This window comes from Sylvia atricapilla, chromosome 13, assembly GCF_009819655.1.
Source record: "Sylvia atricapilla isolate bSylAtr1 chromosome 13, bSylAtr1.pri, whole genome shotgun sequence".
Classification (NCBI taxonomy): domain Eukaryota; kingdom Metazoa; phylum Chordata; class Aves; order Passeriformes; family Sylviidae; genus Sylvia; species Sylvia atricapilla.
In genome coordinates, this window is record NC_089152.1 from 17,084,809 (window position 1) to 17,105,039 (window position 20,231).

Here is a 20,231-nt window from a genome sequence, read left to right on the forward strand (position 1 = left end):
ATCTCACGACTTGGGATATGAGTAATTCCCATACCTGAGGAGAAGGGAGGTGTGCTCAGTGGCAGAAGGAATTCTGAAGCACTTGTTCTGCTGGAACTCTATGAGAAGACCCAGGGGGAAGGGGGAGACAATCTGTGCTGTGGCTGTGGTGATGTGCTTTCAGCCTTGGTTTTGCTCCATGTCTCCTGAGCTGCTTCTGTGGCACCTTCAGACCTCACTCTGGATGGAGATTGCAACTGTACATCTTGAGTCAGGAGGAGAGAAATCCAGCTGTGTCTCTGGGGTCTCCAGCTGTGTCTCTGGGGTCTCCAGCTGTGTCGTGCTTTCTCCAGCACAGGAGGCTGTGTGGACCTCTCCCCACAAGTCAGCAGCAGCTGCTGCTGATGCTCAGGGAAGGGGCTGCTTCAACAGGGAGATCTTTCAGGCAGGAGAGTCCCAGTCCCATGTGGTCATGGTGACAGCACTCTGCCAGTCCTGCCAGAGATCACAGACATCTCCATGTGTCACCATTAGCCAAACTTTCATGTTCTTTGTACAGAATGGGGCTCACAGAGCCTCTAGTTCCCACCAGCTGCACAATGTAAATCTCACATCCACCAGACCACGCTCAGCACTGGGCCATGGGGTGGAAAGGATGTTGGATGGAAGAGCTGTTGTGATGGTCAAGGAGTGTGGAAATGTCACTTCTTGAGACACAACTTATTTTCTAATGCAAAAGACCAAAAGTACAGGAATCTCTGGCTGAAGGACTGACCATGAGTTACATATTCTGCTCACAGCCTGGTGATGAGTGTTTAAATTGATGAATATAATTAATATGAGTGCAAATGATAATATTTAAGTCTCAGACCACTTTGTTTTCCAAGCAGGCAGTGCAACATGAACTTATGTTTTGCAGTTTGTATCACTGGGAATTATAGGTGAAAAATCCCCACTGCAGCTCTCAGGAAATCAAAAATAAAACCTACAGAGCTGCTGGTAGTGTGAAAGCCTTTCCAAAACCAGGTTTTGTTTAAGTTTTAATTAAAATAATGAAAAAAAATTGAAAACGTTAATTTGGATGTGACAGAGCGTTGTAGGAAAAGTGAAACCTGTGTCTCTTGGCAGCACAGCTCTTCTGAAATAGTGCTGATCTTTGGACACAGTGAAACAGGGACAAAGAGCCATGTTTAGTGGAAAACCTTGTCTTGGAGTTAAATTCAGATTTGGCATTTCTGTGCATGGAAAGCCAGTGGTAGGTGGAATTGTCACATTTGTGACTCTAAATCACTTCGCAGTTCAGAACTGGGAATCTGTCTCTTCTGCCAGGTGTTGCCTGGGATTTTAAATGTTCAGCTCCCAGAGATGAAATCTGCTCTGGATCCAGGGCTTTTGTGGAAAGGGAGGTGGTAAAGCATCATGAGAAAGGCTGGTCAGGAGGGATAGCCATCAGGTTAGATCAGAGAGGATCAAGTTGTCTTGTCTGCAGTACTCACACACTTTGGGATGTCTGACTGTGTGCTAAGGCTTTTCCATCATGTTCATAGCTGGGTTTGCTTGGATGGGGCAATGCAGGAAAAATTCCCAGCTGCAATGTGCCTGTTTGTGCAGTGAAGGGCTTTCTGTAACAGAGCAGACACAGGTAGATGATGAGCTGAGTTTGCAACTGGGATACTCCAAGGCAGGACCACTGGTCCTGCTCCAGCAGAAAGGTGTTCTCAGGTCAGCTGACACATCCTGACAGGACTTTACCAAGGTGATGGCGTCTCACAGGACTCCTGCCAACTTCCCAGAGCCCGAATCAGGAGACACTGCTGGTGGATGATGGCAGCAGTGAGGTTTTACCCAGCAGGAGAAACACCACAAAAAGGAGCTGAGGTTTCCGTCTTTCCATGATTCCAGCCTCCAGGAACAGCTCTCCTCCAGCTCCCTCCCTCTCCTCTCCATTTTCAGGTCACTGCCTCCAAACACCCAGCGGCTGATGCAGCAATGATGTTGAGTTTGGTTGTGGTTCTGGTTGGAGCATGGACCTTGGGGAGTAAGTGTGATTTTGGGGAATAGAAACCAAGGGGAGATCCTGGGTGGTTGATGCCCCTCAAGGGAATTTCCTCTGACTCACAGGACATCATATCCTGATCTAGTGGAAGGTGTTTCTGCCCATGGCAGGGTGAATGGAACCAGGTGATGTTTCATTCCAACACAAATTCTATGATTCTATGATGAAGTTTGTGAGGAAATAAGAAAAAAATGGAGCGAAGGGCAGGTTGAGAGACTGCCCTATGGCAGCTGATATGAGTACACAGCTTGTAAGCTGGAACTGAAAGTCTTTGCTACTATTAGCAAAATAAAAAGTAAAAGTAATAAAAATTGACATGAAGGAAATAAGGCTGATATTGATGTTGTGCAAAAGTACCAAGTCTTTCCTTGACTCACATGGATATTGTAGGAGTCAGAAGTAAGAAGAGGTTTCTGATCCAGTGAGAGAGAAGGAGAAAAAGAATGTCTTTTGGGATTAGACTGGTGGTGGCCACAAACTGATCTAGGGACATCAGGATCACAAGCATGAATTTCCAATTTTAGCTATTGTCCCTCAAAAGGAGTGCAAAACTTGTCTAAAAAAATGCATATTTGGGAAGCTTCAGAAAGAATATGGGAAGAGATCACAATATAAGTATAATTCTCTAGTGGTAATGTTTGCTTCCTGCTTTTTTTCTTGCTGCTCATGAAGTGGGTCTTGTCTCTTCCAGGAGCTCAGGAGAGCATCTCCTGGGAGGTCCAGCGTTATGATGGCTGGTACAACAACCTGCTGCACCACAGCCACGGCTCCGTGGGTGAGTGATCTGGGATGGGAATGGTGGGATGGGCTCAGGTGAGCTGCCCCTAGGGCATCTGGCTTGCTTTGTGGCTGAGACAGAAACCTTTCTGACCTGAGCCTGGACCAGGCAGGTCAGCAGACAATGCCACCTCCCTCGGCCCTCAGTGTTCCCTAGATGCACCTGAGAGCCCTGTTGGAGCACTATGGAGGGGCCAGACAGTCCATGGCTGGGCATTGCCACATTTTGCTGTGGCCCAGGCACAATCTGCAGGTCTTGCTGGTGTTGGATCAGTCCCAGAGCAAAGCTGTGCCTTTCTGAGATGACTCAGAATATCAAAGGCAGGGAGGACCCAGCTGTTGTCATGGGTGTTTCTGTGATGGTCAGGGATCACAGAACTGCAAAAAAAAACACCTTTAGGCAAAATCAACATGCCAGGATTCAACACAAGGCAGAGGAGTTCATGGTCCAGGCATGCTGAACTTATTGATTTTCTGCCCTGCAGAGAGTGGTACCGTGTCCTGGTTGGTACTGGAAGAGGCATTCGGGATTTCCCAGTGCCATTGGTGAACTATTTCCTCGTGCCTACAGTCAGCCCATAGGCTCAGCTCTAGATGTCCCTGACCAGGGACCAGGACAGATCAGGCAGGATCTTATCTAAAACTTTGAAGATTCTGAATCCTCATTTCTGGCAGCCCAGGTTGGTTACTGCTCTGGTGATAGACTGGCACAAGGTGCAGTGGTGGTTGTACAGCTTCCTCTGAGTCCAAAGGGCTCATCTATATCACATGTGTGCCACCAGCCCTTTGGTAACATCAAAGCCTGGCAGTAAAAACCAGCCCTGGCAGACCAGGTCTTCCTCTTCTAGAGCAGATAGATGAGACCTTAACTTTTGGAAACCAACATATGGAAACTAAGCCACAAAGTAAGGCAGGAATTCGGGATTTCCCCCAGTTTTGGGGTGCTCCAGTGAAAGGAGCCCACCACACTGCCGACAAGCCTTTCCAAATCAGTGAGAAATGACCTCCTGCCTCTGGGCTTTTCAGTTTTGGGACCAGCAGTGCCTGCAAAATCAGGGTGTTTCTCTTCCATATTCACACTTGTCTCACTGCCTCTCTGGCTGCTCCCTCTCCCGTTCCCTACGGTGCTGGCAATCACCACACTTTGTAGGATTGCACAGTCAACGTGGGATAGCTCCTGTTACCCACTGGAGCACCACCCCAGACCTCCAGGGGGCAACAGGGATGCACACAGACAAGAGAAGGACAACTGGAAGAGAGGAAGATGGGGGATGGAAGATCCCTCTTGGTTTTAAGAGTACTGATCCCAGTGTTGGAAGAAGTTTCGGGCGATGACACCAAAATTTGCGTGTTCTTGGCCGCTCTAAGAACCTGTGCTATCCTCTCACTGTCTTCTGGGACCTGAACGCACATCCATGTATCCTGCTGTGGCTGTGAACCCATTCCATGTGTTTTTTGGTGCTGCAGGAGCCAGGCTGCTGCGTCTCCTGCCAGCCAACTATGCAGATGGTGTGTACCAGGCTCTGCAGGAGCCCCATGTGCCCAATGCCCGCCAGCTGAGCAATGCCATAGCTCGGGGACCCTCGGGGCTGCCCTCCCACAGGAACACAACCGTGCTGGCTGTCTTCTTTGGTAAGACCTGGGGCGCTACACCCACTGGAAAAAAGGTGGTTTGGGTGGAAAAACGGTTGTTTCTTGCACACCCAAGGCCATGCATCGGAGTGCTCCTCACCCAGCCCTCCACAGCAGACCCACATGTGGGTATCAAACCCACAAAGCTTTGGGTATGACTTTGCCACAGCACTGTCCAGCTAGAAGAGTTCATGTGGATTATTGCTGACCTGTGCCTGTTGACCCAAGTGCTGAATTGTCAGTTGGGAACTTCCTCTTTTCTTTTAGCAGTGGAGGTGCCCCATGGCAAAAATGCCAGACAGATCCAATAGGAGCTGTGCTGGGCTGCCCTGCTGCAAGTTGGAGCAGTTTTTTCTGTCTCCCAGGAGCTCAGTGGGGTCTTAGGTCTCCAGGCCTGGAGATGTCTGTCTCTGGGAAATCATAGCATCCCAGAATGTTTGGCTTGAAAGGAACCTCAATGGTCGTCTTGTTCCACTAGGCCAGGTTTCTTCAAGCCCTGTTCAGTCTGACCTGGGTCACCCTTCCTTGGTGGTCCCTTAGTCTACCTACACCTGCCCTCCCTGGTCTCCTGCTCCAGGTGCTGGCAGCAGTCCTGGCAGCCTGCTGACCATGCTTTGATGTCTGTCAGGTTTCCATGTGCTCTCGGACATCCTGGACACAGAGAAACCTGGCTGCCCTGCTGAGTTCCTCAACATCCACATCCCACCTGGAGACCCAGTGTTTGACCCTGCTGGCACTGGAGATGTGGTCCTGCCCTTCCAGCGCATCCGCTGGGCAGCAGAGACGGGGCAGAGCCCCAACAACCCTCGGGAACAGGTGGGTGTGGTTCCCTCTGCTCTTTGCCTTTCATCCTAAATTCTTCTTCACCCACCATCAGGGTCTGTAGCAGCCAAGATAATTCGCAAAAATAAAATGAGAGCACTACTATGTCCTTAAAAATATACATCCCTCAAGTGTTTGAACCAATGAAATGAACCCAAAGGCAACTTCCAGGTTTCACATTGAGTAACACTAGTGATTGCCTAAGGTCAAAGAATACTGGACAAAGAAAAGGTAATTAGGTCAGTTAATTAGCGCACATTGTTTTAGGCACCTAAGGTCCTATCTTTAATAATGAATCACAAAGCTGAGCTGCCACTGCCATGAAGTTGCAGTGCTTCCCTGAATTTCAGTCATTTTAGAAAATAAATCCCGGTTTCCCCCCAGTTTCTCTGGATTTTGCTGTTCTGCTTGTGTTCCCCAGATTTCTTTCCTGCTGGAGATCTTCCCAGCCAAAAGCATCCAAATGAAATACCCCCTGAACCTTTCATGTGACAAACCTTGAAGAGACCAGTTTGGCAGGTCATGTTTTGATCAACATTTAAAAGCTTAAAAAATTGGAAACTCCAATGTTTTCAGAATAAAAGTATGTTTCCATGCAAACATTTGGCAAGGGGGATACTCAACATGCTGCCAGGAACAGTGGGACTTCCTGCTACGAGATCAGAGGGGACAGCTCTGATGTTCCCAGTTTCCCCAGAGATGGGTTTAGTCCCCTTCCAGCCTACATAGGAACTCACAGATGTCTTCTTCTGGGCATAGGCAAAATAACTGGGGAAAAAACAACCCCAAAAGTACTTTTGAAAACCCTGTATCTGATCTTTTCCTCTACCTGGCACTAACTCCTGAAGTTTGCACAGACATGGTCTGTGTATTTATTTGTTTCCTGAGAGCTCTTGTTAAAATAGGGTTAAAACAGACTGCTTTGCAAGAACAAAAGGGACTGACTCAGGCTTTCCAGACCCCCTTTTTTACACCTTTCCAGTGAATCCTGGCACCTGTTAATGACTCTTCCCTGTGCCTGCCCTAGACCAACGAGATGACAGGCTGGCTGGATGGTAGCTCCATCTATGGCCACTCACACTCCTGGAGCGATGCCCTGAGGAGCTTCCAGGGGGGACAGCTGGCAGCAGGGCCCAACAGGAGCCTCCCGAGGCAGACGGATGGGAGGGTTCCCATGTGGAAGGCACTGGATCCATCCACAGGACAGGCTGGTCCCCAAGGGATCTACGGTAATGGTGGCATTCCAACAGCTTTTCATCCCTGACTGGGAGCAGGGGGAGCAGGAGGTCCCTGGAGCTGAGCCCAGAGTGGACCCCAGGAAAGGGGAAAGAGCAGAAGATGCAGGGAGGCAGGACATATGGGTCAGGAGGGCTGTGGGAGGGCAGGCAGTTTCCCAAGGGGGAGGAAGAGTTGGGCCCCAGCAGGGACACACCAGAAACTCCAGAGGCCACATGCCCAGGCAGCACTGTCAGAGACCAGCTTTGAGATCCAGGTGGACTCCTCTGGGGAAAAGGGCTGCTGCTGCTACAAACCCACCCAGCTTGCTTTGAATTCCTCACCTGCCCAGCGTTTGGTCCGTGCTGGGGGCCTGGTACTGCTTCTCACTTGCCCAGGTTGCTGGTCTGCCTGGGGAGGAAGGAAGGGCAAGGGGACAAGGGGACACTGGGCTGGATCCCCAGGGCTGGGTGTGCTCCTCCAGCCATGGGCAAAGCTAGACCCAGAGGTGACATTCCTCCACTGATGGTGCTGGTGGCTCTTGCAGACCTGGGGAGTGCCTGGGGGAATGAGAACCCCTTCCTGCAGGCTGAGAGCATCGCCTGGTTTCGGTACCACAACCACCTGGCCACAGCATTGGCCCAGCAGCATCCTGCCTGGTCTGATGAGGATCTCTTCCAGCACACTCGCAAGAGGGTCATTGCCACTTTCCAGGTGAGGGACGGGACCCCCCCGGCTCTGCTGGGACCCACCAACATCTTGCATGGTTCTGGCCCTGACACAGCTTCCCTGTTCCCTAGAGCATTGTTCTGTATGAGTGGCTGCCGACCCTGCTGGGCAAACAGGTCCCAGAGTACCAAGGTGAGGCAATGGAGTGTTGGAAACAGGGGTAGGGGAACCAGGGGACTGGTGGATGGGGAGGGAGAGGGAGCTTGGCCCCTTTTCCCTCCAGCATGGCTACTGCTCCACAGGTTACCAGCAGCACCTGGACCCCAGCCTCTCTCCAGAGTTTGTGGCAGCTGCTGGGCAATTCCTGGCCACCATGGTGCCTCCAGGTGTTTACAAGAGGTAGGAGCAGCCTGGAGGGACTTGGGGATGTCCCAGCCAGGTCGGTGACTGGGAATGGTCTTTGTTGGGGTGGTATCTGTCCCTTTCCTATGTCCTGCCCTCAGCTGAGACAGCCAAGCCCTGACAGGTCCAGGCAGCCCTGGCTCAGGGCTGTGTGTCCAATCCTTCTCTCTTGTTCCAGAGACACCCAGTGCCAGTTCCAGAACGTGTCTGTCTCCAGTGGCACGTTCCCAGCAATGCGGCTCTGCAACAGCTACTGGAGCAGAGAGGTACAGAGGAGGGAGCACAGGGGTCCTGAGGATGTGGCAGGCTGGCCAGGGGGCTTCATCCCTTGCTCTGTGTTATGGTGCACTCCATAAGGGAAATTGGGGTCTGTAAGGGAAATTTTGGTCTGTAAGGGAAATTCGGTGCAGTGCATGACAGCCAGACAAGGGGTGAGAGATCCTCCCCATCCAGTATCCCCAGCCTTCAGTTGTGTCAGGCTTAGACCTCAAGGCTGACCTGATGTGAAGAAAATGAACCTGGAAGAGGTCTCCAATCCCCCTATGCCATGAGTCTGCACCTCTGGGGGCACCAGTTCAGGGTTGTGGAACTACTTTCTGTCCTCCCTCGTGCAAGAGGAATCATTTGCTCTTCCCATGCCTCTCAGAGCCCCGGGCTCCTGCAGGCAGAAGATGTGGACAGCCTCCTGCTGGGGATGAGCTCACAGATAGCAGAGCGGGAGGACAACATTATGGTGGAAGATCTCCAAGGTCTGTAGTGCAGCTGTGCCTTGGCAGGGGACCCCCATGCCTGAGGCTGTGCTGAGGGCGAGGTGGGGAGGCAGGTCCCACTGCCTCCTCCATCAGCACCCAACGACATGCTCCAACTTCAGCTCCTTTTTAACGGAGGTGCAGAGAGCCACATTAATCATGTCCCCCCACAGATTACTGGTACGGGCCCCTGAAGTACTCCCGCACTGACTACGTGGCCAGCTGGGTTCAGCGCGGGCGAGACTTGGGCCTGCCAACCTATAACCAAGCCCGGCAGCGTTTTGGGTTGAAACCTCTCCAAAACTGGTCACACCTTGCCCCACACCTGGAGCCACAGGTAACAAGGAACCAGTCTGGAAAAGGAATGTATGTGGGCCAAAGGATGATGAGGCATTCCAGGCAGGAACTGAATTCTGCGGCTTCATAGGAAGAGGGACATCAGTGCATGTCATGGCCTGGCTGATTTTCATGCCTGCAGGGGGATAACTGGGTAGTTTTCATTCCTGCATTGGGGTAACTCTGTAATTACATGGCATGAATAAACCTTCCTGCCCCAGTGCTACACTCCCATGCCAATGGGCACTCTGCTCCTCCTAGAGCTGAGATGCTCTGGGAGTGATGCTCAGTTGCTCAAGTTCAAGCCATGAGCTCGAGGCTCTGTGAGGCTCAGCATCCTCCCAGCCTACAGAAGTGTGTGATGCCTGAGAAATGCACATTCCTTACACCTCCTGAGGCTTGCCAACACTTTCCGGTGCCCTGGCAGAATTCCCTGTGCTCACAGATGTGTGGTGGGGGTTTCTCACCAGGTCCTGCAGAAGGTCACTGCCCTGTATGCCAACAACGTGGCTGGGCTGGAGATGCTCCCTGGAGGCATGCTGGAGGCTGATGGCTCCCTCTTCTCTGCCATCATCCTGGAACAGTTTGTGCGCCTGCGTGACGGCGACAGGTTTTGGTTTGAAAACACCGAGAATGGGTAATGGCCTTGTCGCTGTCTGGCAGCTGCTCTGCAAACCCCAGTAACACATGAAAACTGGGGCTGGAGGAAAAAGCTCCAGTTTCCTCAGCTCCCTCCTGTTGCTGGCCAGTGACACCTGGGGCAACCATTTGTCTCCACATCCTTTTCCTCAGGCTGTTCACAGAGGAGGAAATCAGGGAGATCCGTAACACCACCTTTCACAGCGTCCTGACTTCCGTCACCTCTGCCAAATCCACAGACCTCCAGCCCCACGTGTTCGTTTGGAGAGAGGGTGAGTGCGGTGTGCCATGGGAGGGCACAGGGAGGGAATGGTCTCAGCAAGGCAGCAAGGAAAACAGTCATCCAAGTGACACAGCTGGTGGGTAAATGACACAGGGAACACATCAGGTTTGGAGTTTCTCAAGCCTCACACCTGCTATGATCCTAAGCCAGCAAAATGGGCACAAAATGAAAGGGTTGTTGAAAGAGGTCTGAAGTGCAGGCATGATCCCAAGGGGAAAATGCATATTACTGGTTGGCAAATTGCCTTTTCCTCTTGGAATCTTGCCACACTCTTCCCATTTACTGTAAGTATTTCATTTGGGTAACAGACCTTGCAAGGTGTTTCTGGTCCCTTGGTGTGTGTTCCTTGTTATCACACCAGGAAGTCTCTCTGGATTTGCAGCATCCAGATGAGTGGAGGCTCAGAGCCCCAGTTTGCTGTGGACCAGGGGTGCCTCTTGGTCAGCCCATCTCAGCAGGAGAGGTGATGATGCCAAACCTCCAGAGCACTTGAGTCCGGTTTTGTGCTTGCTTTGCTCTGGCAGGCAAAGGTTGAACCCAAACCCAAGGGCTGCCCCCAAGATCTGGAGTTTAAGTCAAGCATCCCAGTTTGCAGTGCTGGGTTACTCAGCCATCAACCTCATCAACGTCTTAATGAGAGGGTCCTGGGGGTGATGCAGGTGAGCTGGTTACAAGGTCAATGGCACTCACAGCCTGTTTCCCCCTTGCAGGGGACCCATGCCCCCAGCCCCAGCAGCTGACAGCTCAACAACTGGCCAGCTGCACGCCCATGATGGTGCTGGACTACTTTGCAGGCAGTGGCGCAGGCTTCGGGATCATCATCGTTGTCCTCTGCTGTCTGCCCCTGGGTTTGTCACTCTGTTTCTTCTTCCTGTCACTCTTCTCTTCCACCTCTCCACCAGAGAAAGGGGCTGAGCGCCCATGGACAAAGCACCTCCCAGCAGGAGCTGCTGAGTCCTGGTCACTGCTGAGGTGCTTGAGCTGGTAGGGTCCTTGGGCACCAGGAGGGAGCCAAAAGGGGAAAGGAGCTTTGTGATCTCTCATGCCTCCTCCTCCTGTGTGTCCCCAGTGACTCTGTTTGTTGCCTGGGTTGTTGCTGCTTTCCGCAAGAGAGATTTCAAGAAGCTGCAGAGGAAGCAGGGCAGCAGTGTGCGCAGGGAGGTGTCCGGCGAGTCCATACATGGTAAGGTGCCACTACCAACCCTGCTACATGTCACCTGCTGGTGCTGCTGCAGTCAGGGCACACACTGAGGCAGGGCTGGGCCTGGGGCTTATACCCAGATGGGATGTAGGTAGGCACTGTTTCCCCAGGAGCATAGTCAAGCAGTGGAACAGGGAACCCAGAGAACTCGGTAGCCCATCCTATCCAAGATCTGACCAGATAAAGCATTGAGCAGACTGACCTGGTTGGTGCTACTTTGGGCAGGAGGCTGGGCAAGATACCCTTCCAACCTGAGTCATACTATGCCCCTGTAATTCCAATCCTCCCGAGATCACACCTTGCCTGAAGGAAACCTGTGCAGAGCAATTGCACCAATACTCCAGGACAGGGAAAGTACCTCCTTGCTCTGCACACTGGAAAAATCCTGCCTCCCTGCTCCACAGTCTGTACTCCTCCTGTGTCCATGTGCTTGGCCTCTGCAGTTAGGAGACCATCTTTATTCCTTTAAGATATGGCTGGTCATGAAATCACTCCCAAACTACCTCTTGGTGAGGGGGACTCTGAGATGAGTAGGAACCTTTCCAGCTGAGTCCTGTGCTCTCTCCCACCAGCCATGGAGTGGCATGGGCCCAAGACAGACAACTCTCCCGTCTACATTCAGCTCCAAGCTGACAAAGTGCTCAAAGTGCTGGATAGCAGAGGGTCTGTGCTCCGGAGCATCAACCTGAAAGCCCACCAAAGAGTGGAGGTGATCCTCTCCAACAACAAAGGGAACAAAGCTTTGCTCCTGAAGAGCCCCAAGGAGTATGACCTGGTAAGTACCAAGGTGCCTGGGTTATGACACCTTCCCCTGGACCTTCTACAGTCCTCTGCACCACTCAGCTGGGGGCACTGGGAGCAGTGTAAGTCCTTGAAGGGAGTTTGTGGCCTCCTGACAACCACCAGGTCCAGCAAATACAAGGACCTGAGCCTCTGATGATTACAGCCTTTGCTGGTGGGTCCTTTGCAGGTGCTGCTCTTCAGTGAGGAGGCTGAGAGGAGCATCTTTGTCGGGAAGCTAAGAGACTACTTGAAGGAGAGCAGATTTGACCTACATCTGTCTGAGATGAAGGAGCAGAGCCTCATGAAACGAGCAGTCACCCAGGAGCAGAGAAAACAAATTCTGGAGACTTTCTTCAGGCATCTCTTTGCTCAGGTGTGTAGAGGCTTAGCAAGCCCTGAAGCATGGGGGAAGGTATTTCTATATTGATTAAGCAATGAACACTGGGGCTGGTGCTCTCTGTAAAAGCTGGTAAGCCACACACGAGAAAGCTGCCAGTACTTCCAGGACCAAGGGATATTTCCCTTTGCAGAGGACAAAGGGAGATCTTTGCAGTGATACAAGTGTCTAAAGTAACAAAGAGACTATTGGGTGATGTAAGTGGTCAGTCACATGGAGTGTGAAATGTCATACTGTGTAGGAGAGGCGTGGGACTTTCTCCATGGTATCTGCCATGAGTTTTGTGCCAGAGAGCCACCAGTCTTCGTGCAATAGGTCAGAAAGAAAACAACAGCCTTCTGCTCTGCCATCACTTACTGCATTTCTTTTGTGGGACACAACTTACAGGTGCTGGAAATCGACAAATCTGATGCTGGGGAGCTCAGCTTTGAATCGTCACAAAAGGCAAAGGAGTCTCTTATGTGTGAGCTGAGCAGAGCTGAGTTTGCTGAAGCCCTGGGGCTCAAAGAACACTCCATGTTTGTGGATTCCATGTTCTCCCTGGCTGACAAAGATGGCAATGGCTACATCTCCTTTCGGGAGTTCCTGGACATTTTGGTGGTCTTCATGAAAGGTGGGAGCTGGTTCTGGTTAATGCCTCTATCTGTTGCCCTTGGACCCATTTCTAGGCTCTGTCAGAGTGGAGGACAAGATTCATCCAGCAGATCAACCTGTAGACACTGCTACAGGTTAAAATTTCCAGGACAGCTTCAGCTTGGGTTATGGGGCATGACAACATAATTGTGTTTTCTGGAAGATGGCTCATGTCTTCCACCACCACAGACATGTCTGCCCTTTCTCCTGAAGGGACAGTGCATCCTGTACTTGAGAGATCATAGCAGCTGTGTCGGATATCTGATTCTCCCTAAATGACCACTGGAATAATGGATTCATAGGTGGAGGTGTTGAATGATTGACAGATTCAATCAAAACAACTCCCAGAAAAATCATTGCTCTGCAAAAGCACACTTTGACTTTGAAAAATAATGCTCAAGAAAGAATGTGTGTCTACCCAGTATTTCACCTTGCACTTGAGAAAGTGAAGTGGAAGGGTGAGGCTTCACTGCTGCAGGGTCCAGACACTCAAAAACAACATATGAAAACATCTTTGTTGATGAAAATAGGATCTTGTTCTTACTTTGCCTCTTCCTCTCCCCACCAGGGTCTCCAGAGGAGAAGTCCAAGGTGATGTTCAGGATGTATGACATTGATGAGAATGGGTTCCTCTCCAAGGAGGAGTTTCTGAGGATGGTCAGGTACTCTTCCTCCTCTCTCCTAATGTTTTCACAATGTTCATAGACATGCCTTCAGAAGCAGCTCCCAGTTTCTGTGCTTCAGGTCCTATGAAGACCAGGGACTCAACACTAGCAACCAAGAGCCCATTTCTCCCGTGAAACTGGTCTGGGACTCTGCCCTGTGTTGTTTGAGGGACTCAGCCAGTGTTCCCATCTTGCCTCCTTGCTCCAGGTCCTTCATTGAGATCTCCAACAACTGCCTGTCAAGAGAACAGGCCGAGCAGGTGACCGAGTCCATGTTCCAGGCCTCGGGATTTCAGGACAGGGATGAGCTGACATGGGAGAATTTCCATTACATGCTGCGGGACCACGACAACGAGCTTCGGCTCGCCCAGCTCTGTGTCAAAGGTCAGTGGGCACAAGCAGTGGGATGCCCCAGGTCCTGCAAGGCTGGAGGCAGTGGGCAGCACCCAATGTGGAACTCTCAAATCCTGGCCCATCAATCTCCCCATCTCAACTGCAGTAGTGGGGCATCAGCTCCTGCTTCATGTGTGGCATTTTGGGTCAGTTCAGAGTTTTTTCCTGCCCACAGGAGATTCCTAAACTTTGTCTTGCACCTTCTGAATGGCTGTTTGTCCTTTTGTCTCCTTTGTCAGGACACAAAAGTGTCCCTGAGGTGTTCAAGCAAAATCTGCACAACTGTGTCTCCTTCATAAAAAAGAAGGATCCAAAAGGGTAAGCTCCATTCCTTAGTGTTACTATTGCTATTCCTTCTCTTGCTGCCCTGGTTCACACCTATCCTTCATCCCAAGCCTTCTTACAAATGCTCCCACCAGATGTTGGAATTCCCGGCACTAGGGAAGGGGTAGGAAGTGCATGCTGGGTGCTGCCATGGGGCTGCCATCCTCCTCTCCAGGCAAAGCCAGAAGGGAGGAATTGCCTCCTGCAAAGCCCTGTTGCATCCTCTGTGTGGAGATGGGAGTCCTGCATTGCTTTTCAGACAGAGAGGTTATCTTGGAGTGAATCCAGACCATGTGCAATTGAGGTTAATGCAGGCAGGCTTGTGGGAAAGAGCTGGACACATTCCCAGCTGAGCCTGAGATGGGAAGTGGAGAAAAGGGGAAAATTTTGGCAAGCACTTCTGGCAAATGGAGCTTTAGGCTAGACATAGCTCTATTTCCACAGAACCATCTCAGAGGAGAAGAAAGACTCAAATCTGGAGATGGAGCGAAAAGGCCAAGAACTCAGGAAGAGACCAGGAAGAAAGTGAGTCCCCTCTCTGGCTGTACTTCTGGGGCTTGGGCTCATCCTGTTTGCTGTTTTTCACATCTCCATGGCAGACTGAGTAGCCCTACAGTCAAATGGCACTGCTCCAAGGAGGCTCTCATTGGCCAAGGAGCTACAGAAACAGTCCCATCTTGGCAGGACAGTGCTGTAGCTGGGTCTGGGTGATGTGTCTCTAAAAAAACCAAAAACCAAAAAACAAACAAACAAAACAAACAAAAACCCCAAAACAAATGAAGTGGCCAACTCCAGAGGTTGGCATAGTGGTTTTTAGAGGGGTCTTGTCTGACAGTTCTTGCCTGTGCTCCTCTGCTTCTTAAGCTGCTGCTGGTTTACCTGGGTTGCCTATAAGAGCTGCAGGAGAGAATTTGGTCCTCCCTGCTCTGGCAGCAGCCAAGTATTTCTTCAAGGAAGCAGTTCAGCTGTTGTTATTGATGGCCAGAATATCTTAGTTTGCCTTAATTGCACCAATTAAGAAAATTTCCCTTTTGTGGATAATTTTTGACAGTTGAATATTAGTGTGAAATTTTCTTTAACAGTTCTCATTTGCATTTTCATTTGTGAGTCACTGCCTGTGCATTTGTTACCAGCTTTGGAAGGCATTGCAAAGCAGGCTGACCTGAGATCACCCTCTGACAGTGTGCTCTGCAGGTCACCCCTGTCACTGATGTGCAGAGGTGCTTTGAGAGGAAACCCAGACCTGGGCCCTGAGCCATTGCTTGCCAGGGAAACCTCGTGGTGACACCAGCACTCCTGTGTTTGCCAGGGTGAATCAGTACCAGCTGCATCTGTACACAGAAGCACAGCGGAAGAAGTACGAGAGGAACAGGGTTCAGCAGAAGATCCAGGAGTTCAAGCGCTTCGTTGAGAATTACCGGCGCCACATCGTCTGTGTCGTCCTCTTCTCTGCCATCAGCGCCGGGGTCTTTGCTGAGAGAGCCTACTGTGAGTGCCCACCCAGCCCTGGTGCCTGCCTGGGGCATGATGGGGACTGCCCAGCAGAGCTTGGGGCAACAGCATCAGTCCTCCTCTGCACTGAGGGTCCCCAAAGCATCTCTGAAGTTGGAAGGGATCTCTGGAAGGGTCTGGTCCAATGCCCTGCTCAGAGAACACCCTTTTCCAAAGCTGAATGAGGCTGCTGAAGGCCTTGTCTAGAGACGGTGTGAAGAGTTCCAAGGATGGTGATTCCACCACCTTGCTGGGCCTGTGCTGGTTTTTTGACCATCCTCCCTGTGAGGAATTTCAATAATTCAATCCCGATTTTTGTATAATGAAACTCGTGCTCTTGCCTCGCATCCTTCGACAGTGCATCCCTGAGAAAGACTTGCTCTGTTGCACCCATGAAATGGCTGCAGACAGGCAGCTCCCCTGACCCTTCTCCTCCAGCCTGAACAAGCCCATTTCCCTCAGCCTTTCCCGTATGTAGACATAGCTCTGTGATGTCCTCCAGCTCCCACCCATCCTGGTGGTCTCCCATGGACTTGTTCCAGTTTATGGACACCTCTTATATTGGATTCCCCAACTGAGGCCACAGTCCCAAGCTGCAGATTCCTAAGTGGACATTCTCCTCCCTGGATCTCCAAGGACATCCTGTCATCCAGCAGTTCTGGATCATAGTGCCCCTTTCCCCACACAAACCCATCCATGGTGTCCTCTTTTTGGTGGAGCCACATAGGTGACTGTCCCCTTGTTGCAAGAAGGGTCCTGGCCCTCAGGGCTGGGCACATGACAACCCCTTTGCTTTCTCTCTCTCCAGACTACGCCTTTGCATCCCCCAGCACTGGAATTGCACAGACCACCTTCGTGGGGATCATCATCTCCCGGGGATCAGCTGCCTCCATCTCCTTCATGTACTCCTACATCCTGCTTACCATGTGCCGCAACCTCATCACCGTGCTGCGGGAGACCTTCCTCAACCACTACATCCCCTTCGACGCCGCCGTCGACTTCCACCGCTGGATTGCCATGGCAGCCCTGATTTTCTCAGGTAGGTGGGCTGCTGGGGGATGGCCACCCACAAGCAGAGGACCAGCCCATCACAGCATGGCAGGACCAGGCAGAAGCTTAAAGACCTTGCAGAGACACAGATGCCTTGCACTACAGAAGAGGAGGAATCTCTGGGTGCCTGGGGACATCAGCAGAATCTGATACATCTCCATCCACATCAAGTGATGCTTCTTTCTCTGTTTTTTTGTCTCTTACAGTGCTCCACACTGCAGGTCATGTAGTGAACGTCTACATCTTCTCAGTCACACCTCTCAGTGTGCTGTCCTGCCTCTTCCCCACTGTCTTCACAAATGATGGGTAGGTGGAATTTGAAGCAGAGTCCAGACAGGGTGTCCGGGGCATGGACAGAAATGAAAATGGAAATTATTAGTTCATTCTAGTTACTCCATGATGCAATGTCTTGTCCTTCTCTAGGTCACAACTCCCACAGAAGTATTACTGGTGGTTCTTCCAGACTATTCCAGGTGACTACACCTAGCAGACAGACCTGCACAGCTGTGCCCAGGATGGGCAGTCCTCTGCCCAGTCCAGTTAGAGCTCCTGTGGGGCTGCCCTGTTCTCCCCCACAGGGCCTCCCAACTCTTCCTCTCACAGGCATGACAGGAGTGCTGCTGCTTGTGGTCCTTGCTGTGATGTACGTGTTTGCCACCCACCACTTCCGGCGTGTCAGCTTTAAGGGCTTTTGGATCACTCACCACCTCTACATGCTGCTCTACATCCTGGTAAAGCTTTTGGGCTGAAAGGGAGGGATGGTGCCAATGCACTGCAACCCAGTAGGTCAAGTCAGTGCAGCTGATGAGATGGAATAGCTTGGGGTACTCCTAAGGGAGGTGGTAGCCCCAGTCCTGGCTCCCCACTGCTGTTGAGCTGCCACCAAATCATTCCTGGGGTGATGACTCACTTTGCTAAAGGGTTCTGCTCCCTGCCCAGGTCATCATCCATGGCAGCTACGCACTGATCCAGCAGCCCCGTTTCTACGTCTACTTCATCATCCCAGCTCTCATCTACAGTGCAGACAAGCTGTACAGCCTGAGCAGGAAGAAGGTGGAGATCAGTGTGGTGAAAGCTGAGCTGCTGCCCTCAGGTACCACAACATCCCTGGCCACACAGCACCAGCCTAGGTGCCCCACAAGAGCATCAGGGGCTGCAGCGATGCAGGAACGTCAACTCCTCAACATCTCCAACTCAACGAAGCCCCCTCCTCCATCTCTCCACAGGTGTCACCCACCTGCAGTTCCAGCGGCCACAGGACTTTGACTACAAGTCCGGGCAGTGGGTGCGCATCGCCTGCGTGGCCCTGGGCACCACCGAGTACCACCCCTTCACACTGACCTCAGCCCCCCACGACGACACGCTGAGCCTGCACATCCGCGCCGTGGGGCCCTGGACCACCCGTCTGCGGGAGCTCTACTCTCCCAAGAGCCTGGCCCTCCTCGGCACACTGCCCAAGGTGAGCCCTTTCCATAGGGGCATCTGAGCCCAAGAGCGTCTCAGCAATGGGTTGTGCCAAGCCTGAGGCACTTCTCCAGCCCTGAGGGCTTCCAAGACCTGGGCAAGCAGAGACTTCTGCTAACAAGCTGACTCCCTTCCAGCTGTACCTGGACGGGCCCTTCGGGGAAGGCCACCAGGAGTGGAACAAGTTTGAGGTGTCGGTTTTGGTGGGAGGAGGCATCGGGGTGACACCTTTCGCATCCATTCTCAAGGACCTGGTCTTCAAGTCATCCATAAACTCCAAGCTTCTGTGTAAGAAGGTAAGAGTATCTGAAAGACAAGCCCCCCTGAGAGGTTGGACTCAATGATCTCAGAGGTCTTTTCCAACCTAATTGATTCTGTGATTCTGAGATGCCTCCTGCTGCTGCTGGCCTCTTTGGGGGTAAAATCCTCCGTGGAGTCCATGGACCTTCATAAGGATGCTGGCCCCACTCTGGGCCTCATTCCAATGTGCCACAGATCTACTTCATCTGGGTGACGCGCACACAGCGGCAGTTCGAGTGGCTGACGGACATCATCCGGGAGGTGGAAGAATCAGATAAGAACGACTTGGTCTCTGTGCACATCTACATCACACAGCTGGCCGAGAAGTTCGATCTGCGCACCACCATGCTGGTGAGCCTGGACATCCAGTGGGGAGGAAGGCAGGCCATGCCATGCCAGGCTGTGCAGGGCCATGCTGGGCTGTGCTGGGCCATCTGACATGCACCAATCTCTCTTTCAGTACATCTGTGAGCGGCACTTCCAGAAGGTGCTGAACAAGAGCCTGTTCACGGGGCTGCGATCCATCACCCACTTTGGGCGCCCTCCCTTCGTACCCTTTTTCAACTCGCTGCAGGAGGTGCACCCTGAGGTCAGTGTCTGGCTGGGGTCAGGAGGAGGTGCACCCACTGACCATTGTGGAGGACTAGTCCCAGCCTCTCCCCAAGGTCCTGGAGACCTCAGTGGCATCTGCACCAAGAACAGAGCGGAGGGGGAATGAATCCTGCTTTCCCTCTGGGGCCAGGCTGAGCTGCAAGACCTGGGCAATGCCCCAATACCAGCCAAACACTCCCTGCTATTGCAGGACCCTGGCTGCAACCACTGACCAGAGCTGGGGGAGCTCCCATCTTTCATCCATGGCCCTGGCAGCTCCATGGGAATGCGACAACCTCCCCAAAACCCTCTGGAGGCTGACAGACTGCTCAGTCAGCATCCATGTTCAAAGCTGTCAGAGAGCAAGGGATCAAGAGGGGCTGGACTGTGGGGAGAACTGGTGCTGCAGTCTGACCCTTTGGCTCCCTCCTTCCCCAGGTGCAAAAGATCGGGGTGTTCAGCTGTGGCCCACCTGGGTTGACGAAGAGTGTGGAACAGGCTTGCCGGCAGATGAACAAGAAGGACCAGACCTACTTTGCACATCACTACGAGAATTTCTGACTCTACCCCACACTGTTCCACCCTCTGGCTGCAGCTGCGTTTTTCCACCCAGCACCTAGTGGCCATGGTCCTGGGCTCCCACCCAACCGCCCTCCCCAGGTGAAAGCCATCCACAGCTGAGAGGAGGGATACTGAGACCTGCAGAGCAGTGACCGGTGTGTTAGTAAAGCCTTGCCATCCCAGCACTGTTCACACGGCCCCAGTGTGAACCCCTGAGCCCAGAGCATCTTGCTACCATACACACATCCCTGCAGCCTCACATCCAGGGTCACGCTGGTGTGTCTCAATCCAAAAAAACACTCTTTGAATTTAACCCAGCTCTGCCACCTTAATTGCACAAGATAGAGCTTGTGCTGTGCTGGGGGACTCAGAGAATGTCTTTGATCAGCTTTGGGGAACAGCTTGGTGCCTGCACAACCTGAATTCACAGCACTTTGTTCCAAGACCCATGTGATGAATAGATGGAGTGAGGAGCCAGCGAGCTCCCTGCTCTCCCTCTTCTTGAAACAGCTTTCCTCACATACTCTTCAGTGTTTGCTTGTTAACTGTCTGAGCTTTCCGTGGGTTTGCATAGGGTCTTAGTTGTGTTTGCATTGGCCTCTTCCAGCAGTGTCATAGTCCTTTGATCAGGATGTGCTTGTTTAAGTAATGCCTGGCCTTGCATCACTGCTGCTTTTGCAGGCTGTGGTTGAGCTCAAATAAAGCTGATTGAAGTCTTAAAACACTTTTTTGCCTCCTGTAGTTGGGTCTTGATCACCTGGAGACTTGTAATACTTGTGGCATAGTGCTGGCCTTGCTCCTGGCACAGAGCATTAACTC

The 20,231-nt window shown here is 52.0% G+C and overlaps 1 protein-coding gene across 1 annotated transcript; it reads left to right on the forward strand.

Annotated features, from left to right (window-relative positions):
* Positions 1-1,803: 1,803 nt before the first annotated feature.
* Positions 1,804-19,672, forward strand: DUOX2 (dual oxidase 2). Its single transcript, XM_066328047.1, is given in 35 exon segments — positions 1,804-1,836; positions 1,838-1,952; positions 1,955-2,017; positions 2,727-2,810; positions 4,280-4,444; positions 5,073-5,260; positions 6,294-6,495; positions 7,029-7,195; positions 7,282-7,342; positions 7,453-7,549; positions 7,731-7,818; positions 8,199-8,301; positions 8,475-8,638; positions 9,108-9,274; positions 9,430-9,548; positions 10,270-10,407; positions 10,629-10,742; positions 11,333-11,535; positions 11,731-11,916; positions 12,328-12,553; positions 13,142-13,235; positions 13,447-13,626; positions 13,881-13,949; positions 14,400-14,480; positions 15,265-15,443; positions 16,255-16,485; positions 16,703-16,802; positions 16,920-16,969; positions 17,100-17,227; positions 17,436-17,589; positions 17,723-17,955; positions 18,098-18,256; positions 18,456-18,611; positions 18,721-18,849; positions 19,290-19,672. Coding segments are annotated over 35 exon segments (4,749 nt in total). The 3' UTR covers positions 19,413-19,672.
* Positions 19,673-20,231: the final 559 nt, after the last annotated feature.